Genomic DNA, 24,709 nt, shown 5'->3' on the forward strand with positions numbered 1-24,709 from the left:
TTTCCTTTTACCTCTCCTGATATGTGCGTACTTGCAAAATCTCCTCCCCAGATTCCAAACTCACCCTCAGATTCATGAACACTTTCCTGCTCCCCTTCCTCTTCTGAAGAAGAGGAATCCCTAACATCATGTACTTGACTATGACTATTCATACTTTGTGTACTTTAGTCTCCTACAATCCAGCATACTAGTTTTGTTTTTATTTTTATTTTAGTGCTACCATTAGGGGAGACCAAGAGAGAACCTTTTTGACCAGTAACATTAGACTGATAGGGGAATGGGAGCTTAAGCAGAGTCTTTTTTCCTCATTTAGTAGTTTTTCTGTCTCTCGATAGCATCCTAAATATTGGAATTATGCTGAATCTCTCAACACACTGATTGCTGGTTTTTTGTGCCATGATCTATTGGAGGAGTAGCCAGGCAAAATTGGATCAAGAGAGCATACTTGCAATTGTGAGATATCAAATCTATGTGGCCTTGTTAAACTGCACCGTTTGCAGAAAATATAAAATGGGAAGAAAAATGCCCTTGGCTATTTCTGAGCATAAGTGCTCAAAAATAGAAGTTAAGACTTCAGAAAAGTTTGACACTCTGAGATTTGAGACATTGGTGCATACATTTATTAAGGGGAAAAACCCAAGAGTTGGGTGGGTGATTGTGAAGAACTGATTCTTGAAACTACAAAGGTCTTGCCCACCCTATAAAATTAAACTGGTGTTACTGACCTATTTTAGACATTTATCGGCATCTCCACTGAAATACAGTTGCCAGGATTCTTTGGGAGAAACCATGATAGGTATGTAAAACCATTACAAAATTTTAATCTAGACAGTTCCTGAATAAGGACATTATTGATTACAAGTAAAGCTGGATGAAATTTGCTGCTAGAAACTGTTTCTGCATGATTGGGCCTCCCCTTCATAGTAGTAACCCAAGGAAGTTATTACATGGATTGTATGTTAGCCCTCTTGTAATGCCTTTATTTTAATTTGCTAGTGTTGGACTCAGAAGGAACCATACAGTCTGAAAACAACTTACTAATATTAATGAATCAATACGGTATAAATATTTTTGAAATTCAGTTACAATGGGAAGACCAGTCTGCACTTTTTGACAAATCAAGCAAACTATCAGATTAATCTACTTCACAAATGTATTGTTCTGGGAAAATATGTGAAATAGTAGTGTATAGAGGAGTGCATTTTTGTTAGTCCTCGTAATTCAGATCGAGTCTGTTAAATTCGTATTTATGAGGCAATATCCGATACATAGGTGTGGCCATGCCAAAAATTTAAGAATCGAAACTTACCCCATACTTGTTCATTTTAGTTTTGTAAATCTCAGAAAGCTCCCAAAGTCAGTTTCATTTTCAATCCAAGCATCTGCCTTTCCTTTCCTCTGTAAATTAATGGCCTCTCGCCATTAAGAGCAGGGAAAAGAAAGAGCACTGTTTTCTGGTATCAGCACAGAAGTCTGGGAAATGTAGTTTGGGAAGGGAAGAGCCCTATGCCAGAGAATTCAAAAGATCCTGCCCTAAACTACATTTACCAGAATGGAATGCACTGCTCATCATCAAAGAAATTTGCCCCTCTGTAGCCAGCCAGAGTTCCAATAAATTATGATTTTCATTCCTGGGTTATAAATATCATTTCCTAATTGTTTCTATCATAAAAACATGACAAAAGTTTGTTAAACTGCAAAAACCTTGTCTTTGCACGAGGGAAAATGTGCTAGATTTTGCTGTAGTATACTATCCAGTCCGCCCATTTAACATTGTCATTCACCAATTTAACAAAGTTTTTGGTGCAAAAACAAAGTACGAGTAGAACTACTACTTCTAAAGTAAGGGCTACACAATTAAACAGGAAATAATACTTTCAAACTAGGAGCATGTTTTCTTTATTATTATTCAGAGGCTGGATGGCCATTCATCAGGCGTGTTTTGATGGTTTCTACACTATGGTTTTTGTTCCTGGTTTATATATGTCATTTCCTAATTGGTTCTATCATGAAAACATGGCAAAAAAAATTAAACTGCAAAAACTTTGTCTTTGCATGGAGGACATCATGTTATAGCACATTATCATTCACCCATTTAACAAAGTTTTGGTGCAAAAACAATGTTCCTGAAGTAGAACCACTACTTTCAAAGTAAGGATTATACAAATAAACAGGAAATGGTCATTTCAAACTAGGAATATATTTTCTTCAGTATTAAAAAATGTTGTTTATAAAAACTTTGAAAATGCCCCCAAAATTCATGGATAAGTGAAACGTTCTGAACTTTGGTGGAATTACAGTGGTAAATGTGTTCTACCATTGTAACAAGCTTCACCCCAATAGCTGTAAAAGGCTTTAGCACAGCAGGTTAATCATCAAACTGCAATAAATCTGCCAACCAGAAGGCTGAGAGTTTGAAGTCCAGGTCAGGGTGAGTTCCTGAGCTTTAGCCCAGCTTCTGCCAACCTAGCAGTTTGAAAACAAATATGAGTAGATAAATAGGAACCACATTAAGAAAGTGGGGAGGTATTTATTTAGGCCAGCATTTCGAGCAGAAAAAGAGGAGGTTTACGTACAAAGGAAGCTCGTCGGCAGGGAGATGGATCAACATCACCCCCCGGTGGCTGGAACCGAGCACAGCCTCCAAAAGATGCCGAAAGATGGGAAAAAGCCTAAATACCCCTGAAGTTTCTTCAATTATAGTAATTATGTGTAATTACTATAATGAAATAGTAATGACATTTCATTACTCTTGTTATAGTAATGAATGTTTCACTAACTATACTATAAAAATGAAACACCAGCACTCTCCAATTTTGTAATGACTTTTGAAACATTTTTATGGATCACACACCACTAGTAGTGTACATACAACCAATCCACTTTATCCACAGATTCTGTATTCATGAATTGAACCATGCAGAACTTGTGTGTGTGTGTGTGTGTGTGTGTGTGTATAAATCCCAAAAGCAAAATTTGATTTGCCATTTTATTTTATATTGGTCATACCACTTTGCTATTGTATGTTATTGAAGCTTCAGCTTCTATGAATTTTGGCATCTATTGAGACAGGAAACTGGAACCAAATCCAGTGGATGCCAAGGACCCACTGTATGTTGAAACATTTTTTCATCATTGGCAGTTGAAGGTTGAACTGTGGCACTGAACTGCAAGAATTGCTACATACTTTTGAAACCCAAAGGATTCATTTCCATGAACATGGTAATATTACATGATCATTCTACTGAATGTGTAGCACCATTAAATCAGGGTGAGTGCAAAATGACTTTTGGATAAGTGAGCCATAGAGTTACATACCTTCAAACATTTAATTATGCCTTTGACTATCAAGGAGTATTGTTTTATTTGACCTCTTTCTAATATCTACTGGATGTTCCCTAGTGAGTACTTTCAGACAAGGTTCCTATTATGTTATCTCTGCATTCCCTGAACTTTGCAGGAGCTTCCTTTGTTTTCCAATTGTGTCTCCCATCTTTCTACCTTACCACAGTAAATCTATTGAGGAAGAACAGATGGAATAGCAGCTTTTTGATTTTTATTACTAGTCTGAAAATATTGTAATTTTCAGGAAATTGTGATAGTAAGCCAAATTGAGAAAATTTAAGGGCTGGAGGAAAGCAATTATTTAACAAATAAATGTTTTGTATTGCTACAAAATACAATAAAATATGTCAGAACCCTGCTCCTAGAGCCTGGATATGGCGCTGAGTTTCAGGGTCACTGACATTGTGAACTGATAAGACACCTGTATCCTGGGATCCTGAGACGAAACGGCTTCTGGACTTGGCAGGGAAACTTTGTGGGTTTTTTGTTGGGCGGGAAATGTATCTTTGAATGGGTGGGGACGGGTATATAAAGGAATGTTGGCCAATGCCTCCCATTCTTGGCTTTTTCATGTCGATGTGTCCTACAGTAAAGTTTCTTGTGATAACACAGCGAGTCCCGTGTCGTCATTTAGGAGTGGCTGTGGTGAGCTGACAGCAAAGCCAAGAATACCAGGCTGTCAGCTCACCACAGCCGCTCCTGAATGAACACACGAGACTCTTTGTGGTATCACCAGGAACTTTTACTGTAGGAAACATGAACATCAGAAAAGCCAAGAATGGGAGGCTCCGGCCAACCCTCCTTTATATACCCTCCCCCTCATTTGAACAGTCTCTTCCCGCTCAGTAAAACCCCGCGCAAATTCCCCGCCAAGTCCATCAGCCGTTTCTCCTCCGAGTCCTGGGACGCAGGTGTCTTATCAATGTCAGTGACCCTGAAACTCAGAGCCACATCCAGGCTCTAGTAGCAGGGTTCTGACATGGCGTCCTCCTCCCCTTCGTCCTGGAAGGAAAAGATTAAACACAACTATTGTTCCCCGCTGTCCAGAGTTCCTTTATACTTTTTTAACAGGCTGCAATGGAATACCGGGTGTACCTTTCCTAGGTCCTTTGGTAGCCTCAGCTCATAGGTCACTTCGTTTATTCTTTTTGCTACCCTGAATGGCCCTATATAGCGTGGAGCCAATTTCTTGGATGGGAACCCCAATTTCAGGTTTTTTGTGCTCAGCCAAACCAGATCTCCTTCGCCCAATTTGTCCCCCTCTCGGCGCCTACGATCCGCAAAGAGCTTGTACTTCTTTTGTGTTTCCCGCAATGCCTCTACCACGGTTTGCCACCCTTGCTTGATTTTGGCCGGCCATTCCTCGTCGGTCTGGCCCTCCCCTTCCTTCCACTCGGGTAGCCTGGGGAAAGGTGCCACCTCCTGTCCGTATACTATTTCGAATGGGGCACGACCTGTGGCCGAATGTACGGCCCCGTTAAAAGCCATCTCAGCAAACGGAAGAAGGTCCGCCCAATCATCCTGTCTATAATTGGTGTACATCCTTAAGAATTGGCACAGTGTCTGTTGGGTACGTTCGACCCCCCCGTTGGTCGCGGGATGAAAGGCCGAGCTCAGGTTCCTTTCTGCTCCTAACAGCTGTAAGAATTTTCCCCAAAATTTTGCAGTAAATTGGACTCCCCGGTCACTAATTATCTTGTCGGGACACCCATGTAGGCGATATACATGCTTCACATACAAATCAGCAAGTTTTTCAGCTGAAGGAAGTTTTGGCAGAGCCACAAAGTGTGCCTGTTTTGAGAATAGGTCCAATATTGTCCAAATGTATCTGTGGCCTCTGCTGGGGGGTAGTTCGCCTACAAAATCCATGGCTACGCATTCCCATGGCCTCATGGGCTCCACCACCTTCTGCAATAGCCCCTGGGGCTTCCCCGGTGGTGTTTTTCCCTCTGCACATAATTCACACTGCGTGACGTACCCCCTGGCGTCTTTCCTCATTCCGGGCCACCAGCATTGTTTGGCCAACAGTTTAATAGTCCTGGTGGGGCCTAGATGACCCGCACCCTTGTTATCATGGTACTTCCTTAACATTTCTCGTCTTAAACATTCAGGAATATACAATTTCTTATTTACAAACACCAAATCCCCACACAATTCTCCCTTTTCTTTGTTTGTTTGTAACCATTCGTCCATTCCATACGCTCGCTTCAACTCTTCCTCCCATATTTCTCCTCCCCCCGTGGAAATGGCAGTACGTTTGTTTTCTTTGGCCGCTTGTGCTCGAGTTAGTACTGCCAGGCCCCATTGCTTATCAAGAAAAATACTCCCTTCAGATTCCTGAATTCCTCCCCCGTGCTGAGGCATTCGAGAGAGAGCGTCAGCGAGTATATTATGTTTCCCCTGGAAGAATCTGAGTTTGAAATCAAAACGGCTGAAATATTGGGCCCATCTAATTTGCTTCGCTGATAGTTTACGAGGGGATCTTAGATACTGTAAATTTCTATGGTCAGTCCACACCTCAAACGGTGTTCCACTTCCTTCCAGGAAGTGTCTCCAGCACTCTAGTGCTTTTAGAATCGCTAAGGCTTCTCTCTCCCAAATCGGCCAGTTTTTTTCTGTATCGCTAAACTTTTTTGACAGATAGCCACATGGCTTCAGGTTCCCCCCCTCGTCTTTCTGTAGCAGAACTGCCCCATATGCCCGGTCTGACGCATCGCAATGTAATACAAAGGCTTTCGACATATCAGGGTGCTGTAGGACAGGCTCCTCCGTAAAACGCTTTTTAAGGGCTTCGAAAGCTTCCTGGCATTCTATTGTCCAGGTCAGTTTGGCCCCTGGGGCCTTCACTTTGGCTGTTTCTCCCCTGCCTTTAGTCTTTAACAAATCCGTTAATGGCAAAGTGAGGCGCGCAAAGTCCTTGATAAATGTTCTATAGAAGTTTGCGAACCCTAGGAAGGATTGCAGCTGCTTCCGTGTTTTGGGGGCTTCCCACCCCCTCACGTCTTCTACCTTCGCAGGGTCCATCGCCACTCCCTGGGATGAAATCCTATACCCCAGAAAGTCTATCTGGTCTTTATTGAACTCGCACTTGGCAAGCTTCGCATACAGTTTTGCTTCTCTCAACTTTTGCAGGACTTCCCTGACTAGTTCTATGTGTTGCTCCTTAGTCCGAGATACTAACAATATGTCATCTAAAAAAACAAAGACTCCCTTGTACAACAATGGATGCAACACTTCGTTGATTAATTGCATGAACGCGGCGCCTCCGCCGCACAAACCGAAAGGGAGCACACGATAATTGAATAATCCGAATGCACAGGAGAAGGCCGTCTTCCACCTGTCCTCTGGTTTAATCTGCAATTTATGGTACGCTTCAATTAAGTCCAATTTAGTGAATATCTGTCCCTCCGATAACTGGGCGATCAAGTCCTTCACTAAAGGTAGGGGGTATTTATTTCCAGAACTGATTGCATTCAGGCCCCTGTAGTCAATGCAGAGCCTCAGCGTTTGGTCCTTTTTGCGCCTGAACAACACAGGCGCCCCTAGAGGGGAATTTGAGGGCTCTATGAAACCCCTCGCTAGGTTTTTATCAATGTATTTTCTCAGTTCCTCCTTTTCCCTAGCCGACATTGGGTATATTTTTGCCTTAGGAAGCTCTGCTCCTGGGACTAGCTCTATCTTCACTTCAACTCTCCGCTTCGGTGGGAAACTGTCTGCTTCCTTCTCATCAAATACGTCCACAAAATCCCGATACTCTGGGGGTAATTTATCTGCCAGTTCTGCAATCCTGATAGAGTCTTCCTCCCCCCTTTTCCCCGGCTCCCTTTCCACTTCCTGGCTCCCTCCTTCCAACTTCATCCTGAAAATCATGCTCTTATCCTCCCAGTTGATTTGCGGGTTGGCCTGCCCCAGCCATGGCATGCCTAGTATAACATTATAGCTGGCTATTTGTGATATCACAAATGACACCTTTCCTTCCCAACTCCCTATCTTACACTTTACATCTTCGGCACTGTACTTAGCTAATGATCCCGATGCTGTGGATCCGTCCAACTGCGAGAAAGCTATTGGGGATTCTAGGTTCGTTCTTTCGCATCCCAATCCCTCGGCTAATTCAGGGGAGATGATGTTCCTGGAACATCCACAATCCACAAATGCTTTGCAGGTTGCTTGTTTGCTGCCACTTTCCAGCTGAATGGGGACCACTATCATGGCTTTGTCCTGACTTACCAACCCCCCCGAGTGGTGCCTCATCGGTGGTTCTTCCTCGGCGCGTTTCCCTGCCACGGCTCTTGGTTTGGGCGGGCCTCCGCCTTCCCCTTTTCTCTGCCAGCACTCGGCAGCCCTGTGGCCCAAACGGCCGCACACGAAGCAGCCCCTCCTGCTGGTGCTCACGTTCCCTGTCGGCTCCGTTCTCCTCCCGGCTGGGGTTGATCCCTCCTTCCGGCTCCCCTCTTTCATCTGCGGCCGCTGCTGTAGCCCTCCTCGGTGCCTCCTCGCCTGGGCCAGCGATGTCTCGATGCGCCCCGCCAGCTGAATCCATCCGCGCAGTGTGTCAGGCTCATCACGATGCACCGCCCAGGAGAGGATCTCCCGCCTGAGCCCCTCTTTGAAGAGTTCTATCTTTGTCACTGCAGACCATTCCGGCACCTTTTCAGCGAGGCATTGGAACTCCTCCGCATACTCAGATACCGACCTCTGCCCCTGGGAGACGGTCTTCAACTCCTCCCTCGCCCGGATCTGCTCCAGTGGATCTCGGAAACGGGTCTCCAGGGCCCCCATAAAGCGTCGGAGTGACCCCAGACATGGGTCGCGCCGCGCATGTAGTTGAACGTACCAGCTGGCCGCTCCCCTCTTCAACACTGCACCAATGGCCCGTACCCGGCTGGATTCCGTTCTAAAAGTGTGGGCATTGTCCTCCATATAGCCCCTCACCGTGGTCAGGAAAAAATCCAGTTCAGAGGACTCTCCCCCAAACTCGATCCTTAGTTCCTCTCGTCTCGGTAGGGGTCCCTGTGGTGGCAATCCCCAATCCTCCGCCCGTCGCAAGCCCCCTTGCAGGCCAGTGGGCCCCGCTGCTGCTTCCCTTTGTCCTGTGCCACGCCCGGCATTCGCCAGGGGCACCAGGGTCTCAGTAGGGAGCGTAGCCGGGATTCTCGGAGGCTTTTCCCCTTCGTCGTCACTCTCCTCCACCCGCGTCAGGCTCGTTTGGATCTTGGGCCGGGCACCGGGCTCCTTTCGCATTTCCCTTCCCTTCGGTGCTGGGAGGTCTGCAAAGCCCTGGCTGCTTCCCATGCTCACGTCCCACATTGAGCTAGCCCGGAGTTCCCTTCCTCGCTCCGGCTCCGCCAAAACCGCCAGGCGCTCCATCGCCCTCGACATCACTGCCAGGGTGGTCTCCATCGCCGACATCCTCTCCTCCAGAAACACCATCTTTTGCGGGCCTGGGGAAGGTGAACCTTCCTCTCCTCCGGTGCTATCTCCCCGCACCACTCCGCGCCTCTGGGTTACCCCATTTGGCTGGGCATAAGCGGTGGATGACGCCAGGGCCGCCAGCTGGTGGAACTCAGCGTCCGTCTCGGGAGTGGCCCTTTCCGACCTTCCTCCTCCGGCGCCCAAGAGCTCTTCATCCTCCACTTGCATGTTACACCTCACCGCTACAGCGGGATGGTGTCCGTATTCTTGGCTTAGTGTCAGCTCACCACAGCCGCTCCTGAATGAACACACGAGACTCTTTGTGGTATCACCAGGAACTTTTACTGTAGGAAACATGAACATCAGAAAAGCCAAGAATGGGAGGCTCCGGCCAACCCTCCTTTATATACCCTCCCCCTCATTTGAACAGTCTCTTCCCGCTCAGTAAAACCCCGCGCAAATTCCCCGCCAAGTCCATCAGCCGTTTCTCCTCCGAGTCCTGGGACGCAGGTGTCTTATCAATGTCAGTGACCCTGAAACTCAGAGCCACATCCAGGCTCTAGTAGCAGGGTTCTGACACCAGGCATCGTCCCATGGCTGCGGTGAGGTGCGATATGTAGCAGAAGGAGGAGGAGGATTTGCTTGGAGCAGGAAGGGGTCCATCAAGATCCCTTTCCGACGAGACCCAAGCAGAGTTCGAGCGGGTGGCAGCCTTAGCATCGTCCATGGCGTATGCCCAGCCAAATGGGGTAGCCCAGAGACTTGGAAGGACGCAAAGGGGCAGCTCAGAGGAGGAGAACGAGTCAGATCTCCCATCCCCTCTGAAGATAGCCATGCTGGAGGGAAGAATGAGGGCAATGGAGACAACCCTAGCGATGATGTCACAGGTGATGGAATGCCTTACCACCCTAGCAGAAGCAAGGGAAGGAGGAGAGCATCGGGCAGGGTTGGCATGGAACATGAGCACTAGAAGCAGTGGGAGCTTGCTGACCTACCGGCACCCAGAGAGGAGGAATTATACCAAGAGGCTGGAGCGCGCTCCAAAACCTGAAAAGGCTTGGGGAGGATGGAAGAGGAGAGCAGCAAGGACCAGAAACTTCAGGGTGCAGCCGCTGCTCTCCAGCCCGAACCCCTGGTGCCCCTGGCGAACTCCGGGAGTGGCACAGGGCAGCAAGGGGAAACTGTGGGACCCCCAAGGGGACAGGCAACATGCAGATCCCTGGGGACTGCCACCACCAGGACTCCAGCAAAGAAGGGAGGAACTGAGAGCTGAATATGGGGGAAAATCCCATGCTTTAGACTTCTTCCTCACCGCGGTGAGAGGCTATATGGAGGACAATGCCGATACCTTCAGGACAGAGTCTAGCTGGGTCCGAGACATCGGTGCAGTCCTGAAGAGGGGAGCAGCTAGCTGGTACTTCCAGCTGCACGCTAGGCACGACCTATGCCTGGGGTCGGTGAGCCATTTCATGGAAGCTCTGGAGGCCCGCTTCTGAGACCCATTGGAGCAGATCCGGGCGAGGGAGAAGCTGAAGACCATCTCCCAGGGACAGAGATCAGTGTCCCAATTCGCAGAGGAGTTCCAATGCCTTGCTGAAAAAGTGCCAGAATGGTCCGCAGTAACCAAGGTGGAACTCTTTAAAGAAGGGCTCAAATGGGAAATTCTCTCCTGGGCAGTACACCGGGATGAGCCTGGAACATTGCGGGGGTGGATCCAATTAGCGGGGCGTGTCGAGACATCGCTGGCCCAAGCGAGGAGGCACAGGGGAGGACAGCCACAGCAGCCACAGACGAAGGAAGGAAGCCAGAAGGGAGAATCAACTCCAGACGGGAGAAGATCAGAATCAAAAGGGAGTGTGAAAGCAAGCAGGAGTAGTTGTTTTGTGTGCGGCTGACTGGGGCACAGGGCTGCCGAATGCTGGCAGAGGAACGGGGAAGGCAGAGGTCAACCCAAGCCGAAGGCCGCGGCCTGCAAATGTGCAGAGGAAGAACTATCGATGGGAGATCATTCAGGGGGGTTGGTAAGTCAGGACAAAAGAATGCTGGTGGTTCCAGTTCAGCTCGAGAGCGGCAGCAGGCAGGCAACTTGTAAAGCATTTATTGATTGTGGATATTCCAGGAACATCATCACATCTGAGTTAGCAGAGGGGCTAGGATGTGAAAAGGCAAGCCTAGAATCCCCAATAGCCTTCTCGCAATTGGATGGATCCCTGGCATCAGGATCATTAGCTAGGCACAGTGTTGAAGGCGTGAAGTGCAAAATAGGGCATTGGGAAGGAAGGGTGTCATTTGTTATATCACAAATAGCCAGGTACAATGTTATATTAGGCATGCCGTGGTTAGGGCAAGCTAACCTGTAGATCGACTGGAAAGATAAGAGCATACATTTCGGAGGAAGGCCTGGAGAGGGGAACCAGGAAGCCGAGAGGGAACCAGGGAACAGGGGAGAGGCACCAGGCTAGCAGAACTGGCTGAGAGACTGCCCCCAAAGTACCATGATTTTGTGGACGTCTTTGACGAGAAGGAATCAGATAAGTTCCCACTGAAGCGGAGGGTAGAGGTGGGAATAGAGCTAATTCCAGGAGCAGAAATACCAAAGGTGAAAATCTACCCAATGTCAGCTAGAGAGGAGGGGGGAAACAGCCAAAGTGAGGGCCTCAGGGGCCAAATTGATCTGGACGTTAGAATGCCAGGAGGCCTTTGAGGCTCTTAAGAGACGATTCATGGAGGAGCTGTGATGACTCATGGGCCATGTAGTCCCGTCCCTAACACTGTTGTGACAGATGAGGAGGAAAACTTAGGTTTTCCTCCGTTTCAGTCAGAATTGGAACTTTCTCAGCCAGAACTGGAACCCTTGCACCTGCAGGAGATTTGCCTTCCAGAAGTTTGCCAAACAAGCCCTGAGCCAAAATCTCCCCCTTTTTCTCGCCGTGATTATTGTCAACAACAGAGAGGAGCTCAACAGGCTAATCGCAGAAGCCTGAGAATCGCGGCCAAACAAATGGTTGATTAAACCTGTTTCCCATGAGAAACTTTAGGGAGTCATGCATCTGGACCCAGAGAATGGCTTTCGCTTCTGGTTCCCCAGAGAATCTGCTCTTGGCGGGAAACCGAGACCCTACTTACGTGTTTTGCCCACGAAGGAGTCTTGCGGAGTCAATTCGTCAGCTACGGGAGTAGGTTGTGTGTGGACTACGCTACTCCCGCGGTCGAGTTCTTGCTCCTGTTTCCAGCCCTGTATTGCTTCCCAGGACCTTGCCTTGTTTTTGGACCTCGCCACGAATTTACCACGGATCCTGTCCTTGCTCCACGTTCCTTGTTGCCTTGAATCAAGCTTTGTGTACCAAGAATCAAGCTATTTCCTTGCCTTGCCTAAGTTTCATGGACTAAAGGACCTTGTCATCTCCCCTCACTTTGCTTGGAAAAGTGAGTGTTTCGGTTACTGGATTACAACTTTGGACCTTACTATTTCATATTGGACATTGTTTTCCTGGACTATATTTGACCTTTCCTGAAAGGTCATCTTCTGAACTATATTCTACAATTACTTTTATTGACTTTACATATTTCCTTAATAAAGATATTAGATAGATTCTGGCCTCTGTGTATGGTTATTGGTGCTCTGCTGCCTGGGTCGTGACAGGAGCCCATCCTGCAGCACCCTGACATATCAAAAGCATTCGTTATACACTGCGATGCATCAGACTGTGCATATGGGGCGGTTTTGCTACAAAAGGACGAAGGGGGAGATCTAAAACCATGTGGCTATCTGTCAAAAAAGTTTAGTGAAATGGAGAAAAACTGGCCAATCTGGGAGAGGAAGGGCTTAGCGATTTGTTGGAGGCACTTCCTAGAAGGGAGTGGGATCCAATTTGAGGTATGGTCAGACCACAAAAATTTGCAATACTTGGGATCCCCTCGCAAACTGTCAGCGAAGCAAATAAGATGGGCACAATACTTCAGCCGCTTTGATTTCAAACTGAAATTCTTCCAGGGGAAACACAATGTGCTGGCTGACGCTCTGTCCCAGATGCCCCAGCATGGGGGAGGATCTCAGGAATCCGAGGGAAGTGTTTTCTTAGACAAGCAATGGGCCCTGGTGGTGCTAACTCGAGCACAGGCAGCTAGAGAAAATAAACATACTGCCATTACCACGGGAGGAGGGGAAGTGTGGGAAGGAGAGTTGAAGCGAGCATACGGGGAGGACGTCTGGTTGCAAATGAACAAGGAACAGGGAGAACTGTGTGGGGATTTGGTATTTGTAAATAAGAGATTGTATATTCCCGAAAGTTTGAGGCAAGAGATGCTGAGGTAATGCCATGATAACAAAGGTGCAGGTCATCTGGGACCTACCAAAACAATTAAACTGTTAGCCAAACAATGCTGGTGGCCCGGAATGAGGAAAGACGCTAGGCTGTATGTTACTTGATGTGAGCTATGTATGGAGAACAAAACGCCGCCTGGAAAACCCCAGGGGCTCTTGCAAAAGGTGGTGGAACCCATGAGGCCATGGAAGTGCGTAGCGATGGACTTTGTAGGCGAGCCCAGCAGGGGTCACAGATACATTTGGACGATATTAGATCTATTCTCTAAACAAGTGCATTTTGTGGACCTGCCAAAGCTCCCTTCGGCAGAAAAGCTCGCCGATCTATATGTTAAGCATGTCTATCACCTACATGGATGTCCTGACAAAATAATTAGTGACCGAGGGGTCCAGTTCACTGCAAAATTCTGGGGAAAATTTTATAGCTTTTAGGAGCAGAGAGGAATCTGAGCTCGGCCTTCCACCCCATGACCAACGGGGGGGGGGGGGTGTCGGGCACACTCAACAAACACTGAGTCAGTTTTTGAGAATATACTCAAACTATAGGCAGGATGGCTGGGCAGAGCTGTTGCCCTTCACTAAAGTGGCTTTCAACGGGGCCGTACATTCGGCAACAGATCATTCCTCTTTTGAAATAGTGTACGGGCAGGATGTGGCACCATTCCCTAAACTATCAGGGTGGAAGGGAGGAGAGGACCAAAGGGACGAAGAGTGGCCGGCCAAAGTCAGGCCAGGGTGGCAAGACGTGGTGGAGGCACTGCGAGAAACACAAAGAAAGTACAAACTCTTTGCTGATCGTAGGCACTGAGAAGGGGACAAATTGGGCGAAGGAGATCTAGTTTGGCTGAGTACGAAGAATCTAAAGTTGGGATTTCCATCGAAAAAATTGGCACCACGCTATATAGGACCATTTAGAATTACAAAAAAGGTAAATGAAGTAACATATCAGCTGATGTTGCCCAAGGATTTAGGGGAGGTAAACCTTGTGTTTCACTGCAGCCTGTTGAAAAAGTACAAAGGGACATTGGACAGCAGAGAACAATAGTTGTATTTAATCTTTTTCTTTTAGGACGAGGGGGAGGAGGACGCCATGTCAGAACCCTGCTCCTAGAGCCTGGATATGGCGCTGAGTTTCAGGGTCACTGACATTGTGAACTGATAAGACACCTGCATCCTGGGATCCTGAGAAGAAACAGCTGCTGGACTTGGTGGGGAAACTTTGCAAGGGGTTTGTTGGGCAGTAAATGTATCTTTGAATGGGTGGGAAGGGTATATAAAGGAATCTTGGCCGATGCCTCCCATTCTTGGCTTTTTCATGTCAATGTGTCCTACAGTAAAGTTTCTTGTGACAACACAGTGAGTCCCATGTCGTCATTTAGGAGCAGCTGTGGTGAGCCGACAAAAATATATAAAGCCATTCTAGTCCTATATTTCTGTTATATTATAATTATCAGTGATTAAATGCAAAGAGATCTTATAGCACCTTCAATGCGTCTATATACTATAGAATTAATGCAGTTTGGCACCACATTTACTGCCATGATTCAATGCTATGGAATTATGGGGAGGTGTAGTTTTAGAAGATCTTTATACTTCTTTTCCAAAGAAAGCAAGTGCTTCACCAAACTATAGTTACAAAGATTCCATAGCACTGGGCCATGGCACATAAAGGGGGTTTCAAAATGCATTAATTCTAGAGTGTAGATGTATCCTTAGAGCAGTGGTTCTCGATCTATGGGTCCCCAGATGTTTTGGCCTTCAATTCCCAGAAATTCTAATAGCTGGTAAACTGGCTGAGATTTCTGGGAGTTGTAGGCCAAAACACCTGGGGACCCACAGGCTGAGAATCACTGCCTTACAGGCTAACTAAGAGAACAAAGTTGTTGGATAAGGTTTCATAGACTGGGGCCATGTCTGCATTGCCTATTTAATCTTCTCACCTGTAGGTGGCTGCACATACCATCACGAACCCATGGCCCATTGGAGTTCAGCTGGGTCAAGACCACATATACTGTCTATCAGCCTTGCAAGACCATCATCTTACTGTTCATGTCACTGTTGCTGCTTTCATACCACTGTAAAGTAACATGTGAGGAAGCTGATCTCACCACCTTTTTTCCTAGCTGTGTGGATGTCTCTCATGGGGTGATGTCAGCACATGGCACCCATGACAGACTTAAACTCATTGGAGCGCTGTTAACATGCCTTCTCTTATGCTGATGAATGCAGGGATAGAGGGATTGTGGCAGTACCTTATGTGGTCAACAGACTGGTCCAAATTGAACTCAGTCTTGTTATCTACACTCCCTTTAAGCCACGGGATTTTTAAAAAGGGAAACCTGGAGTTTTACTAAACTTTTCTTAATGTGTGGAGCTAAATTGGATTAATCTGGTTTACCCTGGAATATTTATCCAAAGTGTAGAAACATTGTGGGGACAGCCAGGATCAAACTTGGGATGAGTATGAGTTTTATTATCCATATACACAAGCCCCGAATCTTACTCAGGTGCATCTAAGGAAGTATACTTAGACTATAAATAGTTAGCAACCTCATTCTCTTACAACTGGTATGTAAGGTACTAGAAAATCCCTTTGTACACTGATATTCCACACTAGGACCTCTTCACACAGAGCTTTTAAGCCCCATTTTGCCTTTAAGTATGGCAAAGGAGGTCTTTTGATGGGGGCTGCCTGGTGCTGTCTGATGATGCATGACAGGCCCCACCCATTTTTCTTCTCAGGGTCGGGGGGGGGGGGACATTGAGAGGTGTTTCCTCCCAACCTCAGGAAGGTAAGTGTGTTTTGGGTTGCTCCGATGGAGCCACACGCATTTTGGGGCTAAAAACCTGTGAGATGGTAGAAAGGGCAGCAAGGCAATGTGCATTGCTGTCCTTTCTGCCATCTAATGGAGGAGAGGGGAAAAGTGCCAAAGCACCCTCTCCTGCCCTTTGTGTGATGAGGGTAGGAGAGAGAGTGTGTGGGGTGCCTTTGTCGGCAAAACAGCATGGCCCCTTTGGGTTGTGTGAAGAGGTTCTAACACAGCAATGTCTTCAAATTTATGATTATGGTGTTTCAACTCCAAGTTCCATGTTAGGCGACATGCCAGTGTTTTTCACATGAAGGATCAGCTCATATTTGCATATCATGCTTTGTTCCAATGTATCTGGGATTGGTATCATATTTTCACCCATAGACCAAACTTCTTTCTTTTTTCAGAACACCTTGTGGAGCAACAGCTGATGGCACATGTAGCAGCACCAATACCTCAGTAGGATTACATTTTGCAAGTATTTCTAATTTTAAGAAGAAGTTGCCCATCTAGATATAGTCAAACATGCCATCTTGTGTAACTATAGATATGGATTGCTAAATAAATAATGAAATTGCTAGCATATCTTTTTCTCTTCCAAAAATGTAACTAGTGATCAGCATGTTCCCCAGTTCAAGAAAAGGCATGTTGGGATTTGGTGCAGCTGGTCAATGCATGAAATATTTTTCTATGTTGATCACTTTCCTCAATAAGGGCAACTTAAAATTATGGTTCCATTAGCAAAAGTGTCATTGTGCATAATAGAGGCAAGATTATCATTCTTTACCTGTGTTGTGAATTAACTGTAACATCATCTTATAGCAGGCTAGTTGTTTATCAGCATAATTTAAAATCCAATTTATTTTTTAGTACACAAGCAGTTGCCTTGCTACTTACATTATATTTCTCTTCAACCAATAATTTATAGTTGACAGTGTAATTGTTTCTAGAATATTTCTAGATATTATAGTTCATCAAAACTCAGTCCACCTCCCTCATCCTGCCAAGGTTGATGGATTCTTCAACTAGCAAATAGTTGTTCCTGGACTGCAATCAACTGTATGGCATCAACCAAACAGTGTTCGTAAGTTTTTTGTTTTTTGTTTTAAAAAAACATAGCAAGTAAAATGACTTCCCTTGTAATAATACAGTCTTTCCTTTTGCAAGTCTCTTTGGGGCTCTGATTTCATACTTTCCAACAGCTACAGCTGACAAGAAAGCCATAACTAGTCTTTTCATTCCCAGTTTCTCAGCCTATCTTAAAGACTTCTGCATTTCCTTTCCCACTTTTTTTAGTTATTAAACAACTGGCTGCAAAGTTATTTAGTTGGCTGAAAACTGAACTGGCTGTAAAGCTGACCAAAGCTGTTAAACATGGAAGTTCTTTGCCCAGAATTGGCTCAAACAAAGGAGAGAGAACTGGTCCAAGACTTGCCCTTCCTGTATGGTCAAGACAAGAAGAAAAAGAAAGAGGGGCTCTAGCCTTTTTTAGGCAAGGTAATTTGGTGAAGGCAGTCTTTGGTGACACAAACTTCTTTCACTCATTTCAAACTGGCTTCAGAGTTGAGATTCTATGGTTATCTCAGTGCATGATCTCTGTCTTAACACTGACAAGGGGAGCATGTCCTTTTTAGTGCTTCTAGATCTCTCAGCGGCTTTTGATCCCATCGGCCATGGTATCCTTCTGGGACACCTAGGGGAGGGGGCTTGGAATTGGAGGCAGTGTGTTGCAATGGTTCTGGCTATACTTCTTAAGCAGTCTCCAGATGGTTGTGCTTGGGGAAAGTTGTTCCTCAAAAATGGAGCTGTTATATGGCATCCCACAAGGGGCCATTCTATCCCCAATGCTTTTTAAAATATTTACATGAAACTGCTGGGAGAGCTCATCTGGAGGCATGAGGTGGGGTGTTATCAGTATGATGATGACACCAACATATATTTTCCCAAGCTTCTAAAAATTTTTAAGAAAAGGATAGCATGTCTCCTCTGAATAAATGCATTGAGGATGTAATTAGAACTAAATTCATACAAGATAGAGATACTTGCCATCAAGGATGTGATGGTGGAGGTGTGTTAACCAGGTCTGGATGGGGTCATACTCCCCATGAAAGACTTTGTTTACAGCTTGGGAGTTCCCCTGCATCCGTCTCTCCAAATATCAGTCTAGGTAGATGCAACAGTCAGGAGTGTTTGCTATCAGCTTTGGCTTATATGACAGCTGCGCCCCTTCCTAGAACTGGAGGACTTAAAGAATTAACTATGAATTTTCAATTCATGTCCTGTGTTTACTGTATTTTAATCTTTGTTCTGTGTATATGAATTTCATAGAAATATGTTTTAATATATGTATTTTACATAAAGTTTTATTATCTGTTTTAAACTATGTTGTGTCACTTCTTGAGCCACAAGGAGAGGCGGGAAGAAATAAAATTGTTGTTGTTGTTGTTGTTGTTGTTGTTGCCGTTGCTGTTGTTGTTGTTATTGCCACATGGACCTTGAAAAGACCCTATGTGACCACAACTGCTTCTTTCAGTAAGCAGAAAGAATAAACACAGCAACCTACTGAGTGGGGCTTTCTTGGAAGGAAATTACTAGGCTTGCCATTTCTATAGAATCACTATCTGTTTCTTCTTGTTTTATTCGTAAGGCCACCGTTTTCATTTTTGAGTGCCTTCCGAAAAAGGATGCCTTTCCAAATGGATGTTTTCGTTCCACATCCCAAAATATGGAATTTTTTGGTCCACTGGCAGCAATGGATGGGCTTCCTCAGGCTCCCTTTCCCCACAATTTTTGGGCTAGAGGGGTGGAAATTTTCACTCATGGAGGACACATCTACCACTCTGAAACCACCAATCTCCTTGAAAACATCCCCTCTCCCTCCCCCCCAGTCCTACTCTCTTACTTCTCCAGAAGCAATAGCAGGAGGGAAGCAGGGCAGGGCACCATTCCTTCCTGTCAAATGTCAAAGATGCTCCACACACCTTACACACAGCACAGTGCCCATTATTTCACTTCTATGGCTATGGGATGAGTGTGTGCAAGACATTCCTTTTCGTAAAATGTATGGTCATGTACCAAATTACAAGTTTTTGAGAATATTTGGCCAGAGAGCAAATATCGTTATCCCAGCCAGTGAGAGAGCAAATAAGAAAGGAAAATACAAAGAGATGACATTTATTGGGTACAGTAAAAAGTCTTACAAGTTCTTAGAGGCACCTACAAAAGTGAAGCTATCGAAGTTTGCTTATTTTGAGAGATCTAGTGATTGGAAACAGATTCATTCAAATTCGGAACAGCTACATGGTTTCCAGAAAGCAAAAGTCAATGTAGAAAGTGAAGAAACATCTAAGAAAGTAATTGAGTCATTGAAGTCAGAATACACAACACCAAAGAAAGTAAGTCAAGGTACACCTAAGAAACATGAAATAGCAAGAAGATCTAGTAGCAAAGGTGTAGACACACAGGTGAAGCAAGAAGTAAAAGAAGAGGTAAATTTGAGTCATGTTAGCGCTCAGAAGAAAGGAAAGAAGAGATATGCTTTAGTACCATATGCATATGATCCAACAAAGTTTCCCAAAACACCTGTGGCAAAAGATTTTGTTAGTAGAGGTAGATTTGTAATTGTTGAAGAATGAGTCTATAGTTGTTGGTGATTGTGTGTAGTGAATTGTAAACTTGTGAAAGTGTTCCCCATACATGTAAGAAGATGATTGAAATGTGTTCGAGCTGTGTATATAACTGTGGTGACTAAATTACATTTAAAGAGGGGGAATTGTTGAAGTGGGAATGATTGTACATAGGTTTGTTTAAATGTAATTGAGTTGTAGTGATGCAATGTGAGCTGGGGATTGCATCATGCACTGTCTGCTGTCCACTATGCAAGTGTGCAAGTGTGTAAAGAGTTAACTGAGTGTTGCATCATACAGTAGAGGTGTTTATATATATAGCCTTCTGCTTCCTGTATTCTCTCTCTGGTTATCTGCTCTCTGCACTCTGTCTGTATGTGTATTGTCTTGTGAGAGTTTTCCGTTCACCAGTAAACCTGTTTATAGATAGTTGAAGTCTCCAGCCTCGTTACTGGTACCAGTGCTTCTATGTGAGTCTTCTGCTGCGTGTATGCTTATCCAAAGCGTGCTCTGACAGAATTCCCCTGCCCTTCCCATCATTTTTGGCAATTGCATTCTTTGTTTTGGATCTGCCATCTTGGGTTCTTGCTTGCTGCTGCCTTCCTCTCCTTCCTCTCATGCAAGGAAGGCTCCTTCAACCCCCCTCCTCTTCCTCCTTCGTGCCTCTTACCTCTCCTCCTCCCCCTCCTCTGCTCTTGGAGCTGCTTCCTTGGGTCATTCCTGCTGCTGTCTGGCTTTCTCTAGAGTAAGAGGCATGAAGGAAGAAGAGGAGGGGGCTGGAAGACCCTTCCTTGCATGAGAGATGGAGGCGGCAGCAGTAGCAGCAGCAGGAACGATGCAAGGTGGCAGCTCCAAGAGCTAAGGAGGAGGGAGGAGGAGCCACATACTCTCCAAGGCATTTTAAGGAGGCTTTCCATTTCCAGGTAAGGAAGAGTGATAACCTCCTGGAAGAGGACAGTAAATTAGGGTTTACTTTTTGTTTGGTGTGGGATTAATAAAAACGATTAAACTATGCTCACAAAAGCAGACAAGGAAATTGTACCTGCTCCCACTTTCTTTCGTTTTTAACTAATTTTAGTTCTGGGGGAGGGGTGTTCCTGTTTTCTGTCCACCAAAACAAAATGAAAGAATGAATGAAATGGAAGAAGTACTCAATCACACATGCAAAGGTGGAGAAGTTACTTCACAGTGTTTAAAGAGCAATTAAAGGTCATTACTCATTGCAGTGTTTAAAAAGCATCTCTATTGTTTGAAGTTAAATGTTTTAACTGTTTTTAATTTTATTTTAATATTTTTTTTATTTAAATGGTTGTTTTTTGTACTCTGTTTTTAAAGGCATTGAGTTATTGCCATGTTGTGAAGATGCCTTGAGTCCCTTCCAGGATTGAAAAAGGCGGGATAGAAGTACTGTAAATAAATAAATACCATGCACGCCTCTAGAAATTACCACACCTCCAGAACTGGTAAACTAGAGTCTCACTCATACAAGCAGACTTTTTCTCTTTATTGGATTTTAGGTTGTATCTTCATTATCTAATTTCACTCAAATAGAATCAATATTGTGAAGAAATATTCCTGTTTTGATATATACCCACCCAATTTTTATCTCTGGGTGCATTTGATTGTAAGATTTTCATAAACTTTGTTTAATGTAAGGCTTAGTTTTACTGGCTGTGTTCTTTTCACCCTTTCTTTTGATTTTCCTCTGTGTGTGTCTGCCATAGCTTCACAATGCCTTGGAAAAAAACTGTGGCCTGTTGAGGTCTAGCATTAGGAGATATTTACTGCTTGCTCAATATATCACTTATATTAACAATGCACTCATACATGTATCTACTAAGAAGTAAGCCCCAGTGAGATCAGCGAAGCTTATTTCTAAGTAAATGATATATTCTAAAAGGCTGTTGAAATGCAAAGATGTTGTTATGACAAACTCCAGCCCCAATATCTTTTAAACAAATGTTAATCAATATATCTGAGGGGCTAAAATGTTTGTACTTTATCCCACTCTGATTCTGAAGTTATTAACAACATTATGATAGAAGTTAGGCTGATTGGCTCAAGGTGGCCACATGAGCTAATGGAAAAGTTAGGATTTTACTTAATAAAAATATGTTTTAGGCAGATATGTAAACAGTAGGCTTGAGCGATCCATGAAAAAATTGATTCTAAACTCGTTTCAAAAGCAGGGGGCGCCAGCGTTTCGTTTCTGATGTCATTTCCGAATTTTGCCCCCCAAAAAATTTGAAATTAACGAAAATTCGTTATTTTCTAAATTAATTCGTTAATGGCGGACGCGCATGCGCAATTCCCAAAAACAGCACAGAGGGAGAGGACTTTACAGGACTCTCCCACCCTCATTTTTTGAGTGATCTTCTTCAAACTTGGTACAGTGGTAGAACACATTTAACACTGATAGCTCACCAAAACGTTTCCCTTATCCTCTGATTTTTGGCGAATTTTCATAGCTTTTATAATAAACCATTTTTAATAATTGCAGAAATCTGTTCCTGGTTTGAAAGTCTTATTTCCTGTTAAATTGGGTTGTCTTTACTGTGAAAGTCATTGTTCTACTTCAGAAACTTTGTTTTTGTGGCTGAAACTTTGTTAAATTGGGGTGTGTGTGATATATACTGTGTATATATATATATAGTCCCTGCATATATGTGTGTGTGTGTGTGTGTGTGTGTGTGTATAGGTAAAGGTAAAGGTATCCCTTGACGTTAAGTTCAGTCATGTCTGACTCTGGGGGTTGGTGCTCATCTCCATTTCTAAGCCCAAGAGCCAGTGTTGTCCATAGACACCTCCAAGGTCATGTGGCCGGCATGACTACATGGAGTGCCATTACCTTCCCGCCAGAGCGGTACCTATTGATCTACTCACATTGGCATGTTTTCAAGCTGCTAGGTTGGCAGAAGCTGGAGCTAACAGCGGGCACTCACTCTGCTCCCGGGATTTGAACCTGGAACCTTTCGGTCTGCAAGTTCAGCAGCTCAGTGCTTTAACACACTTCGCCATCAGGGCTCATGTATATATAATATACATACACATACACACAATGTGGAGAATATGTGGAAAGGTAGATAGATAAGTTGGGAGCCACAGCGAAGGCACCTTCCTGGGAGCAAGGTCTAATAATAATAATAATAATAATAATAATAAATCCCTTACAATATCCAAGATGGCTCACTGCTACAGAATCTTGGGAGGTTTAGTTTGGTATGGTACCATTATTGGCAGAGAAAGCTAAGGTGTAGGAGTTGAAATCCAATCATTTATCCTCCCTATAGAATCAATTTTATATGCATTTTTAGCTACAGAAAAGCTAAAATCAGGACAGTAAAAGAACAACACCCAGAAAATGGGAATTCCAGACAGGAAACAATCAGGGCCAGCTAATACCTCCCAACACGTGATCTGGCTTTCTTCTTTTAATTGGCTGACAAGGAAAAAAACAACATGCAGCCCCTGGCCCTGCCAGCCCCACTCCTTTCCATCCCAGACACTGAAGACAATTACTGGTGGTGGGGCGACAGCATATGTTAATTGAAAAAAAAGCTCTGAAACTACTTTTTTTTTTTTACGAATCTCTCCAAAAGTTTCAGAGGTTTGTTTTTCTATTTGTAAATGCTTTGGTGGAGTCCTTTTCCACATCATAATTCAGATATTTGTATTTATGAATCATCTGAATCTTCAAATTACGAAGCGGGGCTCCAAAGCATTGCATACTCCTAATGCTTATTATGAAAACTCATTGAATACGGTTTCATTTATATACAAAAAGCTACAAATACTAGAGAATCACTCTTGTGATGCCCAGAAAAGTGCTCTCTTTATGCCTTCAGTGCAAATCTATAGTGAACTTCTGCTAAAATTCCCGCAGACATTCCACTAGACGTTGACATTAAAATCACAGTGAATGTCTAGGAAAGCATTTTCTAGTCTTCCAGAGTGATTCCCTGATATACTTTGCCTGGAAACTCTATACATTGTTCATTTCAGGTAACAAAAATAGAGTTCTAGGTTATGCGAAAATTGCATTTTGTGAAATATTCTGCAATGAATTGCTCTCATAATGCTCAGGACTACTGTATCATTTATTATGTTTATCATTCCTTATGCTGTATATGCATGCCCAAGGATAATCATATCTATTGATTGGGTATGAGTTTTTATTTCAAACTTGGTACATACATTGTAAGGGTTCTGCCCTTTAAAATAGAAATTTTGTGTTCTTCCTAGTATATAGCTTTTGCACTTTATCAGTGTTTGTTTGACCACATTTTCTTTATCTCATTTTGATGTGGCTTGGCCACCTGCTTCATTTTTTTCACCTGTGAAATGTTACAAGATATATAATTTGGATAGTATGTTTACTGCCTGGAAGAAGTATGTCATACTCAGCATGGCTTAACTCTATCATAACAAACTATCTGGTATTACAAGTCTTCTTGAGGCTTATATTTTCTTTTTTTTCACTTTCCCATATTTTTTATTGTTAATCAAAGGGTGTTGCTCAGTCACACACACTGTGACCTGCAATTCTTCTGGGAAATGATGGTACATCATTGTCCCAAAGGTGTTTGAGTCACACAATACAACACCTGAGCTCTCAGCTTGCCTTTGGTTAACAATAACAGATATTGTAGAAATATCATACATCTCCAGGCCCCTTTCCCCCACAGGGAGCCAAAATACAAACAATACAGACCCAAGAACATCCCACCCATGATAAAAGTGGACTATCATAAATGGAATTTAAGCTGCTTTCCTTTTGGCTTGTGTTTCAGTGATCCCTGCCCCAATCCCATTAGAAATGATAATTTTGTTTTCGATAATGCAAGTACTGATAATTTTTTTCACTACGTCAACTGGAAGGATATAGCCTAATGCAACATTTTAAGAGCCCTCATGTTCTTCAATCAAATACTTCATATTTCCTTTTACTCTTTATCAACATTAAGAAGCACTAGAAAAATGAGAGAAGAAGAAATTTGTAGTGGGGAAGAAGAGGGGAAGAACCCCTGATGTGATTAACTTTTATGTGGGCTTTTTCAGCATGTAAAAGAAAGAGTTTGTTTTTGACCATTTTTGCTGGGTTATTCATTAGAGTTGAATGTCAAAAATGCCACTAATATCTTTTCCTTTAGCAAAACCTAGGAAACAGCACAATTTCCAGGTGCATCAGA

At 44.2% G+C, this 24,709-nt stretch overlaps 1 protein-coding gene across 1 annotated transcript; it reads right to left on the reverse strand.

Moving 5' to 3' along the window:
• Positions 1-4,065: 4,065 nt before the first annotated feature.
• Positions 4,066-9,338, reverse strand: LOC134299950 (uncharacterized). The gene is made up of 2 exons (XM_062984244.1): positions 7,576-9,338; positions 4,066-4,347 (listed from the first exon to the last, which is right to left on the reverse strand). Exons 1-2 carry the CDS (start codon positions 9,121-9,123, stop codon positions 4,306-4,308), a joined length of 1,590 nt encoding a protein of 529 aa, XP_062840314.1. The 5' UTR covers positions 9,124-9,338; the 3' UTR covers positions 4,066-4,305.
• Between the last annotated feature and the right edge of the window lie 15,371 nt (positions 9,339-24,709).

The sequence above is a fragment of the Anolis carolinensis genome, chromosome 1 (assembly GCF_035594765.1).
Source record: "Anolis carolinensis isolate JA03-04 chromosome 1, rAnoCar3.1.pri, whole genome shotgun sequence".
Lineage (NCBI taxonomy): Eukaryota > Metazoa > Chordata > Lepidosauria > Squamata > Dactyloidae > Anolis > Anolis carolinensis.

What these genes read in the sequence shown, in the direction of transcription:
- LOC134299950 (XM_062984244.1), bottom strand. Translation starts at nt 9,123, where the DNA reads ATGTTCATGTTTCCTACAGTAAAAGTTCCTGGTGATACCACAAAGAGT. An exon ending in GGCACCACTCGGGGGGGTTG is followed by an intron (nt 4,348 to 7,575) that starts GTAAGTCAGGAC and finishes TTTTCCTTCCAG; the next exon opens with GACGAAGGGGAGGAGGACGC.